The sequence below is a fragment of the Myodes glareolus genome, chromosome X (genome assembly GCF_982192425.1).
Source record: "Myodes glareolus chromosome X, mMyoGla1.1, whole genome shotgun sequence".
NCBI lineage: Eukaryota > Metazoa > Chordata > Mammalia > Rodentia > Cricetidae > Myodes > Myodes glareolus.
The window spans coordinates 52,102,740-52,119,592 of NC_142053.1; the positions used below are offsets into that span (position 1 = coordinate 52,102,740).

The 16,853-nt window shown below is 42.7% G+C and overlaps 1 protein-coding gene and 1 non-coding gene across 2 annotated transcripts; both read right to left on the reverse strand.

Annotated features, from left to right (window-relative positions):
- Positions 1-5,937: 5,937 nt before the first annotated feature.
- Trnaa-cgc (transfer RNA alanine (anticodon CGC)) lies at positions 5,938-6,009 on the reverse strand. The gene has a single exon. It is a non-coding gene; the product is annotated as a tRNA-Ala (tRNA).
- Positions 6,010-14,055: 8,046 nt separating this feature from the next.
- On the reverse strand, positions 14,056-15,757 carry LOC148117309 (RNA-binding protein FUS). The gene has a single exon (XM_087902678.1). It carries the CDS (start codon positions 15,686-15,688, stop codon positions 14,135-14,137), a length of 1,554 nt encoding a protein of 517 aa, XP_087758804.1. The 5' UTR covers positions 15,689-15,757; the 3' UTR covers positions 14,056-14,134.
- Positions 15,758-16,853: the final 1,096 nt, after the last annotated feature.

The window sequence follows — 16,853 nt, forward strand, 5'->3', positions numbered from 1 at the left end:
GACAAGATTTCCTGAGTAAATTGTGAGCATGAGTACCATGGAAGAGGATTGGAGGTGAGGAGAAAAAAGGGAGGGGAGTGGAGAAAATGTATAACTCAATAAAATCGAAAAAAAAGGGAAAAATCTGTTTGAGGCTACAGTCTTAACCCAATTAAGATTGTTTACAAGATCACATACAGCAACAATACATTGCCCTTATTAGAAAATGGTTTGAGATATTGCCAAGTTTGTTAAAATTAGTTATTGTTTTCACAGGATGTAAGCAATAATGTGAATGATAAGAAGAGTTTGTAAAATGACCATATGTGTCTCAGAAATTGGGGGTTGTTAAGACTAAAATCTAAAAACTTTGCTACTCAGATGATAATGTTTATATGATATTCTAGACAGGGATATACTTTTTTATTTGGTGACATTAAAGCTCCTTGGTCTGAAATATTCATGAGTCCACGAATAATGAACTTTTGAATAATTTTTCTGTATAGAAGATCACCCCAAGGTTCATCATCGTGATAGCCGCTGATGGGGTCAGAATATAAGAACAACATATGTTTGCTGTTTGACTTTGGACACTTTCTTCTGTTTTGTGACAGGATCACAAGTCGCCATATGATAGGCTGGCCCAGAACCCGTGATCCTCTTGCCTCAGTTCCCTCACAGCTCTTGCTAGCATTATATATTAGACACTTGTCACCACACCCAGAGGATAGGTCCTTAGTCAAACACATGATCTGAATTTTATTCCAATCTCAGACCTTACTTACTTCTTATATTATAGTAACCTATTTCTTTAAAATTTATTAATTCTGTAATTTAGTTTCTTCCTCTTTGTCCATATTCTGCTACCTTACTTCTACTTTTTCTTCTTAATATTGAGAATTGGACCCGGGACCTTAGACAGCATGGGCACATGATCTTTCACTGAGATACAACCCTTTCCTTTATTTCCAGTTTTTCATCTGACTCATTTGCTCCCAAGCATAGGTATATGACTTTCAGACAAATCAACTAGAAAAGTCAGTAATTTTTAGTTTACTGTCATGTATGATCTTCTAAAACTGTGCCCACTAATGATTAAATTCTAAAATTCTTATTAGAATGCTATTTTAGTATGGTAAAGACAGGTTAAACTTTGATTAAGAATTTTGTTTTTGGTTCCAAGTTTTATTTTTTTAAGAGTCACAAAAAAGAAAAGCAAGAAAGAAAAACATAAGTCAGAAATAACCAAAAAAAAGAAAATGTCTAAGTAAGAGAGTGGCCTGTGTTCTTAGATACCTTAGACATGCAGGGGCCGCCTCTGTCCCCATTTCCTGACTACCTTGATGTCCCAATGGCTGATGTAGTTAGTGCACTTGACTTTTCCTCTTCATGATAGATTGCTTTGGGTACTTTGTGTAATCTCAAAAGTCCATAGTTGGTAAAGTAATGACTTCTGACTGCATTTGAGCCTTACCCACACACCTTATCTCTTCTTCCAAGTTAGATGACTTTATAACACCCTCAGACTGACTTGAGATCATGTCTGGATTTCTTTATGCTCAGAGATTCCTGTGACTTTAAATGCCTAACTCCTGACATGACTGTTATTTCTGCTCCTAGCCCCTTCTTTCTCTTTTTATCCATAGCAGAGCCACTGACAGTTCTTGAGCATTTCCCAGAAGTGGTCAACTGTCCCGCGCTACCGTCTCGCCAGCAAGAACCACGCGGTACACATAGGATCCTTCTGCAGAAAAGCTTTATGTCTCTTGGGAGCTAGAGCATAAGCCAACATGGCGGAGACCCAGATAAGATGGAACCCATCCCTTATAAAGGAAACAGACCCCGCTCTGGACGTGTCATTCTTGGATTGGTCAACTGCTCCCAGTCCCAGGTGAAACCTTGGGAGTAGTGGAAAATACCAACACATGTGAGCTTTCTAGCTCACCTGGCGGTGCAGCGCCATCTATGGTGGAAAGTGTGGTTGCGGCCCTCTACAGTCAACAACTTGTGTCTGTCTTGGCCTCAGGGCAAATGAGGTGACTGGTTTCTGGGCAAAGAGGTGAGAGATGAGGTGTTAGAATATCCCTCTGAGCTCATAATCACTGAGGCTTCAAGGGCAAGGGGAAACAGGGATGTGGGCTGCACATCCTTCCTCACCTGAGAGTCACCATGAAGAAAAGAGTATTCTCACAAGCATGAGCTCCAACCAGGTGCTGTAACATGGGTTCCAGTTCAGTTTGCACACCATTGAAGGCCACAGTTGGATCTACTCCCGGTGATACCTTCAGATCCATCTTGCACAGCAGTGCTGCTGGGGGACCAGGCTAAGTACAAATTCCTGAGCACAGGGCTTTGCTGATCTCATGGTAAGGCTTTTATGCGTTGCATCCATTTCTTTTTGTCACACAAGCACAGTAATACCTTTTAGCCACGTGGCGGTAAGGACAGCACATAGCTTGTCTGTTTGTGAGTGGTTCCTTGCCCCTTCTAGGTTAACTATGGCCCAAATTCATCACTCTCTTGGTGGCTCAGATGGCTGATATACTGCCCCATCTCTTCTCTTCCGTCCTGTGGTAGATTGCTTCAGATCAGATGTGATCTATAATCTCAAGAGCCCCCGGCCAGGGACCCACTGTCTCCTCCTAAGGAATATTAACTCAACCTGTCATCATCTCATTGCATTTTCTGGGAAGTTAGGTCCCCTAGAAGCTTTCCTGGCTGATACCAGGAGAAATTAACTCCTTTCCTAAACCAGTAATAGGATTTGTACAGCAGCTACACCCAGCATAGGAGTTATGGCCAGAAGAAGCTTCTACTTCTCAAGGATTCTTTGTCCTATGGCAAGCACTGAGCAACTCCCACTGCAGGGTCACCTGTACAGGGATGGAGGTTGAACCTAAGCCTCCTCTTTTCCTGGAGGTAAGGTAGCCCTTATCCTCCCAGCAAGCCCATACTCTTGGGTTTACCCAGAGGTTCTAGACTCGACCAAGGAAACCCCACATTCCCCAGCCTAAATCTTCCTTTTAGGTTTAAATGGGAGCCTTTCTTACCTGGAAATCTTTCATGTTCCAACTCTTGCAGGAGTTGGGAGAGTCGGGGGAAAGATTCCTGGTGGAGACCAACAGAAATTGGTTGAAACCCAGGAGTCCTCCATCCTGCTGCCTGTATATTAGGATGGGCCCAAGCTCCAAGACAAGGGATTAGTCTCCTAGAAATCCAGAAAGTGAGGGTTGTGGCTTCAAGGGGCAGATACAAAGAAAGATTCTGCCATGTCTCTCCACGGAATGGGAAGTCCAGGTCTACAACAGGGCTACTTTCACAGTAACTCAGAAGTAGCTCAGGCTCCATCCTCATACGAGAGCTCCTTCACAAAGACCTTGGACCACCTTCAGACTTGATGAACCGAGGAACAGGAGTGGATGTCACTTTCAGACATGGGTTCCCTGAGAACAGAGTATCTCATGGCCTTTCATAGGCAGACCCTGTGTCTTCCTTGCTCTCAGAACACTAATTCATACAGTCCCATCACTAACCTCTCCAATCCACACCCTTTTCTTATTCCAGGGTCTGATAAATTCACTGGAAAGAAATAGAGACTGATAGCTATGAACGGCTTTAAACTCTCTTTGGGCAGGACTGTAAGGATGTAGGCCTTACTCTTCTTAGAAATAGGTCTGGTTGTTACACAGAGAAACCCTGTCTCAAACAACAACAACAACAACAACAACAAACCCCCACACAAACAAACAAATAAATAAAAACAGAGAAAGAAAGAAAAGAAAAAAAATAGAAATAGGTCTGGAGTCCCAAGAAAATGATCACAAAGCCATTTTAGCAAGGCAAGAAGTGTGACTTCCGCAGAATGTCGCATAGCCTTGCCAAATCAAAGACAAGAACACCGAACAGAGTCTCATTTGGTTTTTGTTTTTGTTTTCTCTCTACTGCAAAAGGGAGCCTGTGCCTTAGCCTGAGTGGTCAGAGCTGGGCCTTACATGCTTATCCAGTTGGGTAACTTGAATAGCTTAGCTGGTAAGTGAAGTGCAACTTCTGAGAATACCATGCAACGTGGAGCACACATTTTGATTTCAAGAAGAGCTGGCCCTGGGGAAATTTCATTTCTTTCAAGTGAATTCTCTGTAATTAAAAAAAAAATAGAATTTGTCTTATTTAACCCTTTAATAAAGACAATTTGCCTTATTCGCATTTCCCACAATCCCACAAAGCCATGGTTCCAGTTGCAGAAATGATTGCACTACTCAGAGCTGGAAACCTTGGGCTAGACAATTCTGAGACCCCAGTCCCGAGCTTCTCTTCAGGAAAAAGGAAACATGGGTGTAATTAACAAGATTTAAAAACTTTATTCATTTTTTATTTAGACACAGGATTTCACGCTGCAGCCCAGATATGCCTAGGAACTACATTGTATCACATGTGAAGGCCACTAAGAATAGATTACAGATGTAAACATATAAAAATAGGCCATAAATGTCAAACAGAACACAAGAGGAAAATCTCTCTCACTGGGTGCTAGCCAAAGATTTCAGACACAAGACACCAAATAAAAAACTGTAATTGAAGAAGTGGAGAAGGTGAAACCCTTACAATTTAAAATCTCTTGCTCTGCCAAGGACATGGATGAGAAGAGAGATGATAAGTCTGAGGCTAGGAGAAAAGTTAGAAAAACATGTATCTGATAAAGCATTTCTATGAAACATATGGAAAACCTCAAATGTCAGTCAGAAAGTAGTAATATAGACCCGTGAAAGGTTTCAGGTGTGCTGTTTAAGGGGGCATTGATAGGATCGCCCCTTCTATGGAGATTCATTAGAGCTATTAAGGCCATAGGCAGTGTAGCAGGGATTCTGAGGAGAGATCAGGGCCACCGGGCAGGGTGGGTCCCACGGTAATGGAAATTAAATTGTCAAACTGCACAAAGTGTCCCACACCTGCTACCCCTTCACGAGGCAGCCATGGTAGGAGAATCATTGAGAGTTCTGAGCTAGGGTAGGACATGGTGAAATGCTGTCTCAAATCCAAACAAAACCACAGATTACTAAAAAGAAAATCCTCTAACCAAGTGCATATTTTAGTACTCGTCAGAGAAACGCAGGGTAATTATTGACTAGTATTTAGGCTTCCCCACTTAACTCTCACGGATCCTATGGGCGAGCAATCTCATGCACTTTTCACAGAGAGGGAAGCCAGGATCACAGACTGCTCATTTGGCCTCATCGTCCACCTTCCCGCCCACTGTCCCACAACTCCCCTCCTGGACAATGGCTCCAGCACTCCCCAGTACAGAACAGCACAGGAGGAGGCAGAATGGTCCCAAGTCTCTCTCCTTCCGGAGATACACAGGCTGCAGACCACGAGGTAGGAGTACTCCTACTTGGGTCTGGAATCCCTGCTTCTGCCTCCCAACCCTCAGGAAGATTCTGGTGCTCACCTCCGGGAACCCAGACGCTCAACTCAGTCCAAAGACCAGGAACTGAATGCTTCTTTCCAGGACGTTGCCCGGGCGCCATTTGAAAATGGTCTCTATAATGACCCTGGTTTCTATGACAACCGCAATGCTGCCTCCCCTGTAGTAACCAGGAATGACTCCGCCCAGACCTCCCTTTTTTTCTTTCAAAGCAAGAACTCTTCTCCCGTTTTTTCCCCCAAGAAAGCACACCCATTAGAGAAAGTGTCACCACTACGAAAGCACAGCTTTCCTTTTTTTGTTCGATCTGTGAACAAAACATATCCCTGAAAGCATGACCACGTTCTACTCACCAGACCATGGTAGTGTCTATGGAAATGTCGTCATAAAGATGAACATTGTTGTTCTGTGACAAATGAGTAATTTCATCCAATAATTAGCTATGCATATATGACCTCATCACGGGAATTTAAAGTCTGGGACACCTTGCACAGAAACATCCTGAAAAGAAAAGTCAAAGTTCAAAAGTATGGCTTTGGAGATGCCGGGGCTCGAACCCGGGGCCTCATATATGCGAAACATGTGCTCTACCGCTGAGCTACATCCCCACACCTGTTAACAGGCTGATCAAAGCATATATGAATTCAGAGAGACCGAGCCAACATTCAGAGAGTTTGCAAGAGACTGCATCAGGTCCTTTGAGTATATTGATTCCAGGTTAAGTTTAGTGTTTTGATAGGATTCTTGGGACTTTTGTTGGATGGGAAAACAATCTATTTTAAGTCCAAGGAAAAATAATAACAATAAAAATAATAACAACAATAATAACAACAAACGTTATGCCCTTTGAAGCAAGGCAAGCTAACAATGAATGGTACTTTGAATTACTCAGTCTCATCAATTTTATTTCAACTTTACCTTGAAGGATTGGCTCAACATGCCAGCATCATGTGGAATTAATAAGTATATGTTGCTGACTAGTGATATGCGGTCATATCTGAGAGTATGAGAGGCTTCCTGAATCTCTCCCTATCATACCTCCATTCTCTTTTAAAACATGCCTTAGCTTTCAGGACTTGAAAGCCATTTTTTTTCTAATCTTGGTCAGGCTGTTCATTTTGTTTAATAACTTTCTTAATATGTGTTGTAGCTATTGATTCATAAAACCCTAAGGTGCTGACACTTTCTGCATGTTTATGCATCTCATTGTAAGTTTCAAAAGTGAGCGGTTTTCTGAAATATGTCCCCCTTTTCACACATCATCTAGTATATGTCTCAATATAAAAATAATTAAATAAATATTGTATTTAAATATATGTTCAGATGAGTGAAAAAAGTGAGTATTTTTAAGAAGAAAACAATCTATCTTGTTTCATTTTACATACCAATCCAAGTTTCCGCTCCCTATCCTCCTCCCATTCCCTCCACTTAACCTCCCACCCCACCTTCATCCACTCCTCAGAGAGAGTCAGGTTCATTGCCCAGAGGAAGGACCAAGGCCCTCCCCACTATATCCAGGCTGAGCAAGGTATCCATCCAAAGATAATGGGTTCCAAAAAGTCAGTCCACCAGCAGGGATATATCCAGGTGCCACTGCAGTTGGCCCTGCAGTCTGGCCCAGTCATAAACTGTCACCCACATTCAGAGGGTCCAGCTTGGTCCTATGCTGGTTCCTTCCCTGTCTGGCCAGAGTTGGTGAACTCCCATCAGCTCAGGTAAGCTGTTTCAGTGGGTGTACCAGTTCATACCCAGAGAGTATGAACTCTGCTCATATTCTCACTTCTCCCACTCTTCAACTGGAAACAATTAATAAATAATCCCTGAGAAGATTGCAGACTATAGAAGACTGAGTCTACAATTAAGACATTGCTTAACCTCAACACTTATTGGAATACTACAAAGAATGATATCAAAAGAGGGCTTTAATATATAACTTCTAGATAAAGACAAGGAGTGATGGTAAACAGGTAGAGCTAGTGTGGGAGAATGAGAGCTACCTAAATAAAATGAAGACAAAAGAAAAAAAGAGAGGGATGGAGGGATGGAATCAAAGGTAAATGAGGGCAAGGGAAGAGCAATACCATTTCAGTGCTGACTGTGGTCTAGGTCTGAGGCGTTGGTGGATGAGTACTGATACACAAACGACCAAGAAGTAACAAAATATGAGTCGGTGTATCTCTGCGAGCCATGATTCTTTTGTGTTATCCTTCAGTCTGGGAATCTTCCTTCCATTTTATTCATAATAGATTTCCCCATAATATATCCTGATTATAATTCCCCTTCACTCTACTCCTCCCAGTTCCGTTCCACCTTCCCTTCTATCAGGATCCACTCTGTTTCTCTCTCTCAGTAGAAAATAGCAGGCTTCTAAGAGGTAACAGCAAAGCAAACAAAATAAATTAGAATAAGACTTTAAAATACAATTATCAAATAGAAATTGGATGAGGCAAACGAACAGGAGAAAAGGAGACCACAAGAAGATCCAAGAATCAGAGACCCACTTGTTCACACACTCAACGGCCCTATAAAAATACAAATAAAATTTTTCCTAAAATTCTGAAAGGGATAATATATACATTGAAGACCTGGTGCATGCTTGCTGCTTCGGTCTCTTTGAGCTTCTGTGAGTTGATTTAGAGGGACTTGTACTCCAGACGGTACTCAATCTACCTCCAATTCCAAATAAAGCACTTTCAGCATATACTCCAAGGACACTTCAGCATACCACAAGGACACTTCTATGTGATAGTTGTATGTTATCTTATTCTAATTAATTTTGTTATTTTTTAAATTTATTTATTTATTAAAAATTTCCACCTCCTCCCCACCTTCCTTTTCCCTCCCTCTCTCCCCTCCCTCTCCAGTCCTAAGAGCAGCCAGGGTTCCCTGCCCTGTGAGAAGTCCAAGGACCTCCCCGCTCCATACAGGTCTATGAAGGTGAGCGTCCAAACAAACCAGGCTCCCACAAAGCCAGTCCATGCAGTAGAATCAAAACCCAGTGCCATTGTCCTTGGCTTCTCAGTCAACCTTCATTGACAGCCACATTCAGAGAGTCCGGTTTGATCACATGGTCCATCAGTCCCACAACAGCTGGCCTTGGTGAGCTCCCATTAGGTCAGTCCCACCATCTCAGTGGGTGGACGCACCCCTTGTGGTCCTAACTTCCATTGTTTTTATCTCTTAGGAGCCCATTATTTTCTAATAAGAATCAGCAAGGGGATGGACCTGAATGGCATGGGAAGAGGGGAGGAACTGGGGAGATTAAAGGGAGAGGAAACTCTAATCAGAATACATTGTACCAGAAAATATGTATTTTAAACATAGGGAGGAAATAAGAAATGTATCAGGATGGTTATCGTGACGTCATGCTTCTAAAACAACCTTACTGTACAACTGTCCCTGCACACAGGAAATGCCTCTGGGGCTGTAGTCCTCCCTTGTCACCTCGCTTTCACTCAAAGCAAAAGGCCTTCTTTAGAAGGCTACCAATTGAGAAGCAGAACTAGGATGACCTAGGTGGGGACTCAGACAATTGCCAGAGCTCACTTTTGGAAATAAACTATCTCCTGTCAGGAATTTTTATATTATAGCAGTGAGTTTACCGATCTACCATGAAGACACAGCTAGGGATTTACGGTAGGACTGTGGCACATAAATACCACATTTTCTTTATCCATTCTTCTATTGAGGTGCATCTAGGTTGTTTCCAGGTTCTAGCTATGACAAATAATGCTGCTATGAGCATAGATGAGCACATGTCCTGAGGAATGATTGAGCATCTTTGGATTATATCCCCATAATTGGTAATCCTGGGTCTTGAGATAGATTGATTCCTAATTTTCTGAGAAATCGTCATACGGAGTTCCAAAGCAGCTGGACCAGTTTGCACTCCCACCAGCAATAGAGGAGTGTTCATTTTACCCCACATCCTCTTCAGCATAAGTTGTCATCAGTGTTTTTGATCTCGGCCATTCTTACAGGTGTAAGATGGAATCTCAGAATTGTTTTGATTTGCATTTCTCTGATGACTAAGGATGTTGAACATTTCCTTAAATGTCATTCAGTCATTTTAGATTCCCCTGTTGACAGTTCTCTGTTCAGGTCTGTACCCCATTTTTAGTGGATTATTTGTTCTTTTGATGACCAATTTCTTGAGTTCTTTGCATGTTTTGGAGATCAGACCTCTGTCTGATGAAATATCAGAAGTAACAGCCACATAGCTGTTGAATGGAGTGTTTGCTTGTTGTTTCATGGCTGCTTAGCCCCAAAATAATCACACAGAAACTGTATTATTTAAATCACTGCTTGGCCCATTACCTCTAGCTTATTATTGGCTAACTCTTACATCTCAATTTAACCCATCTTCATTAATCTGTGCATCACCACGAGGTCGTGGCCTACCAGCAAAGTTTCAGCACATGTCTCTATCGGAGGCTCCAAGGCTTTCTTTTCCCAGCATTCAGCCTATCTTTCCCTGCCTACCTAAGTTCTGCCCTGCTGTAGGTCCAAAGCAGTTTCTTTATTCATTAATGGTAATCACAGCACACAGAGGGGACTCCCACATCACATAATCAGACAATGGAAAATGTTCTATAGATGGAAGATAGTCTTGCATCATGTGGCAGAGATTTCACAAATTTCACAAAAGCATGATTAAATCTTCACTAAGTCTTCAAGTACTATATTCAACAGATATGGAGATTGTGGAAACCTTTTCTTATTCCCAAAGTTATTGGAATCGCTTTGTGGTTCTCTTAATTTGATGTCGGCTGTTTCCTTGCTGTATATTGCCTTTCTTATGTTTAGATATGGCCCTTGTTTCCTTGATCCTGCCATGGGAGGAGGGGAGGAACTGGGGAGATTAAAGGGAGAGGAAACTCTAATCAGAATACATTGTACAAGAAAATATGTATTTTAAACATAGGGAGGAAATAAGAAATGTATCAGGATGGCTATCGTGACGTCATGCTTCTGAAACAACCTTACTGTACAACTGTCTCTGCACACAGGAAATGCCTCTGGGGCTGTAGTCCTCCCTTGTCACCTCGCTTTCACTCAAAGCAAAAGGCCTTCCTTAGAAGGCTACCAATTGAGAAGCAGAACTAGGATGACCTAGGTGGGGACTCAGACATTTGGCAGAGCTCACTTTTGGAAATAAACTATCTCCCGTCAGGAATTTTTATATTATAGCAGTGAGTTTACCGATCTACCATGAAGACACAGCTAGCGGTATATACTAGGACTGTAGAACATAAGGTAACTCTTTTCAGAGGAATGTCTAAGATGGGCCATCCACCTATAGCAGAAAACTGCAAGATTTTTCTCCAAAACCTTGACTAAGCAGTCAAGGAATGTTAGAAAACCGAGCAACAACAACAACTGAAAATGCCCAAGAGCGGTATGGCTGGGTCGTTAGGTAGACTGATTCCCAATTTTCTGAGAAGCCACCATACTGATTTCTAAAGTGAGTGGACAAGTTTTCACTCTCACCAGCAGTGGGAGTTTTACCCTGACTCCACGTCCTCTCCACATAAGCTGTCCTCATAATTTTGATCTTAGTCATCCTGACAGGTGTAAGATGGTATCTCAGAGTTCTTTTAGTTTATGTTTCCCTGATGATTAAGGATGTCCAACAATTCCTTAAATGTCTTTTGGCGATTTGAGATTGTTCCGTTGAGAATTCTCTGTTTAGCTCTATACCCCATTTTTTAATTGGATTATTTGGTATTTTGAGTCTCGTTTCTTCAGTTCTGTATATATTTTGGGGATCAGTTCTCTGTCAAATGTGGGATTGGTGAAGATCTTTTCCCATTCTGTAGGCTGTTATTTAGTCTTAATGACTCTATCCTTTGCCTTACAGAAGCTTTTCAGTTTCAGGAGGTCTCATTTATTGGTTGTTGCTCTCAGTGTCTGTGCTGCTTCTGTTATATTTATGAAGTGGTCTCCTGTGCCAATGTGTTCAAGGATACTTCCCAGTTTCTCTGACATCAGGTTCAGAGCAACTTGATTTATGTTGAGGTCTTTGATACATTTGGACTTGAGTTTTGTGCATGGTGATAGATGCGGATCTATTTGTAATCTTTTACCTGTTGACACCCAGTTATCCAGCATCATTTGTTAACGATACTTTTCATTTTCCATTGTATATTTTGACTTCTTTGTCAAAAATCAGGAGTTCATACGTGTGTGAATTAATGCCAGGGTCTTTAATTTGATTCCTCTGGTCCATGTGTCTGATTTTATGCCAATACCAAAATGTTTTTATCTCTATAGCTCTATCGTGAAGTCTTAAGTCAGGGATGGTGATGCCTCTGGGGGTTCCTTTATTGTACAGCATTGCTTTAATTATTCTGAGCTTTTTGTTTTTCAATATGAAGTTGAATATTGTTCTATAAGTCTGTGAGGAATTGTGTTTGGATTTTGATAGACATAGTTTTGAATCTCTAGATTGTTTTTGGTTAGATTGCCATTTATATTATGTTGGTCCTACCTATTCAAGAGCATCCATGAGCGTGGGAGATCTTTCCATTTTCTGATATCTTCTTCAGTTTCTTTCTTTAGACACTTAATTTTTTTGTCATACAGGTGTTTCAGTTGTTTAGTTAGTTACCCCAAGATAATTTATATTTGTGGCTCTTTCAAAAAGTGATGTTTCTCTGATTTCTTTCTCGACCCTTTTATCATTTGTATATAGGAGGGCTACTGAATGTTTTGAGTTAACCTTGTATCCTGCCACATTACTGAAGGTGTTTATCAGCTGTAGGTGTTCTCTGGAAGAGTTTTTGTGGTCACTTACATATACTATCATGTAATCTGCAAATAATAAAAGTTTGACTTTTCTTTCTTTCCAAATTGTATCCCTTGATCTCCTTTTGTTGCCTTATTGCTCTAACTAGATCTTCAAATACTATATTGAAAAGATACAGAGAGAGTGGACATCCTTGTCTTCTTCCTAATTGTAGTGGAATCACTTTGAGTTTCTCTCTGTTTAATTTGATGCTGGCTGTTGGCTTGCTCTAAATTGTTTTTTATTGTGTTTAGATAGGTTCCTTGTATCCCTGATCTCTTCAATACTTGTACACCAGATGGGACTCAATCTACCTCAAATTCCAGATATAGCACTTTGGGCATATACCCCAAGGACACTTCAACCTACCAGAAGGACACTTGCCATTCCCTGTTCATTGCCTCTCTATTCCCAATAGCCCAAAGTCAGAAACAACCTAGATGTTCCACAATAGAATAAGGGATAAAGAAAATGCTGTACACTTATATAATAGAGCATTACTCTGACTTTAGAAAAACAACATCATGAAATTTGCAGGTAAATGGATGGATCTAGAAACAATTCTGAGTGAGGTAACTCAGACTCAGAAACATAAACATACTATGTACTCACTTCTAAGTGGATATTAGATGTAAAGCAAAGGGTAACCAGGCTGCAATCCAGAGCTCCAGAGAAGCTTGGTAACAAGGAAGACCCAAGAAGGGATGAACGGATCACCCTGGAAAGGGGAATTAGATGAGATCACCAGGGTAAACTGGGGGTGAGGGTGTGGTAATGGAGAGGCAATGGGGAAAGAGACCATGAGGGAACAGGATGGTCATAGGGAATGGAGTGGGAAAGCAATGAATGAGGTAACTTGATAGAGAGAGTCACTATGGTTTTAGGTAAAAACCTGGTGCTAAGGAAATTCCCAAGAATCCACAAGGATGATCCCAGCTAAGACTCCTAGCGGTAGTGGAACTGGCCTTCCCCTCTAATCAGATTGGTGACTACCCCAACTATCATCATAGAGGCTTCCTCCAGTAATTGATGCACCCAGATGCAGAAATCCACAATTAAGCCCCAGGAATCCAGTCAAAGAGAGGGAGGAGGGAATATATGAAGAACGGAGATCAAGGTTATGAATAAAAATCTACAGAGACAGCTGAACCAAGCACGTGGAAACTCAAGAACTCTAGACTGCCAGCTGTGGAGCCCACGTGTGACCAAGCTAGGCCTTCTGTATGTGGGAGGTAGTTGTAAAACTTGAACTGTCTGAGGGGACCCGGGCAATGGGATCAGGATCTATCCCTGGTGCTCAGTCTAGTTGGTTGCTGCCCATTCTCTGTGTTGGGATGTGATCTCAGCCTTAATGCAGGGAGGAGGGACTTGGTCCTGCTCCAAATTAATGTGCCCTTACCCCGAGGGAGGAGTAGAGGAGGTGTGGGCTGGGGTGGGGAGGCAAGGGGAGTGTGAGGATGGCTGGGAGGGAGAACTGTGGTTGGAATGTAAAATGAAACTTTAAATAACAAATAGATCAATTTTAAAAAGAATAGAACTACCCCCACAAAAAAAAATCCTCTTATCCAAGACTGGTGGGCCATGCCTACATTAGCAGCACTTAGGACCAGGAATGCAAGATAAAACAATAAACATTATTCTTTATATATAATAAATAAAATACAAACATACAAGAATATTCCTAACATAATATGATAATAATTCACTATTGTAGCAACACTTTCTTTTTATTGTTTTTATTGAGCTATACATTTTCTTTCTTTTTTTTTTTTAACTAAAATGATGGTTTTTAATGGGAACCAGAGATATGGTTACAATTATGGTAGTCTGACACACACACACACACACAAAAAAAATCCATGGGCAATTCTGAATTGAAAGTTTACAAAATAACAAGGGTTAACACTGGGTACAGGAAGAGCTGTTCCAGAACTTCAGAAGCCAAGCTAATATGGCCTCTCCCTGCGATCCTGTCTGTGCTCACCCCTGGAGTCCATCTTGCCAGGGCCAAAACCGCCTCTGTCCCCACCACCCCGGCCCCCTCGGAATCCCCCACGGTCCCCGCCTCGGCCCCGGTAGCCGCCCCGATCATAGCCTCCTCTGCCACGGCGATCATCTCCATAGTTACCCCCCATATGAGAGCCTCCTGGTCCCCCTCCTGGACCATCTGGCTTAGGGGCCTTACACTGGTTGCATTCATTTCTCCAAGAGAAGTTCATGTTCTCACATGTAGGATTAGGACACTTCCAATCCCCAGCTCGTTGCTGTCCACCACCTCCACCACCTCCACTGGGGAATCCTCCCCGGCCACCACCACCACTGCCACCTCCTCCATAGCCTCCACGGCCCATGGGTCCTCCTCGCCCTCGGCCTCCACGACCATTTCCACCACCCCGATTGAAGTCAGCTCGGCGGGTAGCAAATGAAACCTTAATAGGATTCCCAGAAAATTCTTTACCATCAAACCAATCGATAGCTGCTTTAGCAGAAGGTGGGTCATCAAATGAGACTGTTGCCTCACCCTTCAGCTTGCCAGTTTCCCTGTCCGTATACAAATTAATCATAGGCTGTCCAGTTTTCTTATTTGTCTTAATAATTCCAATCTGCTTGAAGTAATCAGCCACAGATTCTATTGTAACATTCTCGCCCAGGCCTTGCACAAAGATGGTGTTGTTGTCTGAATTATCCTGTTCAGAATCATGGCGCGATCCTTGGTCCCGAGGGCCACCAAATTTACTGAAGCCACCACGGTCACTTCCGCCCATGCCGCCTCTGCCTCCTCGGCCACCTCCACGGCCTCTGGGTTCATAGCCACCACTGCTTCGGTTGTAACCACCTCCACCGCCCCTGCCACGGCCCCCACGGTCCTGCTGGCCTCCCCCGTAGCCACCACCGCCGCCACCACTCTGGTCCTGATTGCCATAACCACCACCGCCGCCACCACTCATGGAGGACTGATCTTGGCCATAGTTGCCTCCACCACCCCCTCCACCACCTCCACTGCTGCTGTTGTACTGGTTCTGTTGTCCATAACCCTGAGGTGGGTTATAGGAGCTTTGTTGTTGTCCATAGCTTTGTTGCTGTCCACCATAGCCAGACTGTTGGCCATAGCCTCCACTCTGGGGCTGCCCATAGCTGCTGCTCTGAGAACTGCCACCGTAACTTCCCGAGGTGCTGCTAGGAGCTGGCTGCTGGCCATAGCCAGGGTAAGAGGACTGCTGCCCATAAGAAGATTGGGAACTTTGGCTGCTGCCATAGCCTCCAGTGGAACCATATCCCTGGGGAGCTGACTGGGTGCCGTAGCCTGTGTTTTGGGTCTGTCCATAAGAAGAGCCATAGCTGCTCTGGCCGTATCTTGAAGTGTCAGCTGATTGGCCATAGCCACTGTAACTCTGCTGGCCATAGGGTTGATTGCTCTGTTGGGAGTAGCCCTGCCCAGGCTGGGTAGGATAGGCCCCATAGCTTTGAGTTGCTTGCTGGGTATAGTCGTTTGAAGCCATGTCCGCGCACGCGCGCACAGGCCGCCAAGCAGCCGAGTTCCAGGCGACTGCGAAGGGACGCCGCGAGGACTGAGAGCTATACATTTTCTCTGCTCCCCTCCCTTTCTTCTTTCTCTCCTCTTCTTCCCTCTCCCATGAACCCCACGCTCCCAATTTACTCAGGAGATCTTGTCTCTTTCACCTTCCTGTGTAGACTCATGTATGTTTCTCTTAGGGTTCTTTGATTCATGTCTAAGAGCCACTTTTGAGTGAGTACATATTATATTTTTCTCTCTGGGTCTGGGTGACCACAATATGTTTTTTTCCTAGATCCATCCATTTCCCTACAAATTTTAAGATGTCATTATTTTGTACCACATTTTCTTTATCCATTCTTCAATTGAGGTGCATCTAGGTTGTTTCCAACTTCTGACTATGACAAATAATGCTGCCATAAACATAGTTGAGCACATATCCTTGAGGTATGATTGAGCATTTTGGGGTATATACCCATAATTGGTAATCCTGGGTATTGAGGTAGACTGTTTCCTAATTTTCTGAGAAATCACCATACTGGTTTCCAAAGCAGCTATATCAGTTTGCACTCGCACCAGCAACGGAGGAGTGTTCGTTTTATGAAGGCAATTCCTCACTAAAGGTTTCCTCTTCAAGATTACTGTAGTTTGTATTAAGTTGAAAACAACAACAAACCACTAACCACCACAGGGAGATGAAATAGGAAAACAAGAAATGAAAAGAATTAAACTTCATTATATACATATATGAAATTATGAAAGAATGAAAACTAAATCTTTTAAAAGAAGAACAAATTGATGCTTAAAGGAGGTGAGAGACTTGTCCACAGTCATCCACCAAAGACCAAGAACAGGGATCTAAAGAAATCTAAAGTATATGCCTAGCACCCCCTAGTGGTGAACTGAAGTATTGCAACCTTTCCTAATACTTTTCTACGAGAAGTCCTTGTAATCAGTTCCCACAATGTCTAACAGTTAGGATTTTACCCAGGTGTTCTGGGTTCAACGTCCTGTGAGGGATCTTTGGTACAATTGCAAAATGGAATTCTTGGGAGGCAGAGGCAGAAGGATGTCTGTGAGTTCAGGCCAGTTTGGTCTATATATGGAGACTGTCTCAGAAAAACAAACAAACAAACAACAACAACAAAAAA

Coding starts and splice junctions, on each gene's coding strand:
- LOC148117309 (XM_087902678.1), bottom strand. CDS start 15,688: ATGGCTTCAAACGACTATACCCAGCAAGCAACTCAAAGCTATGGGGCC.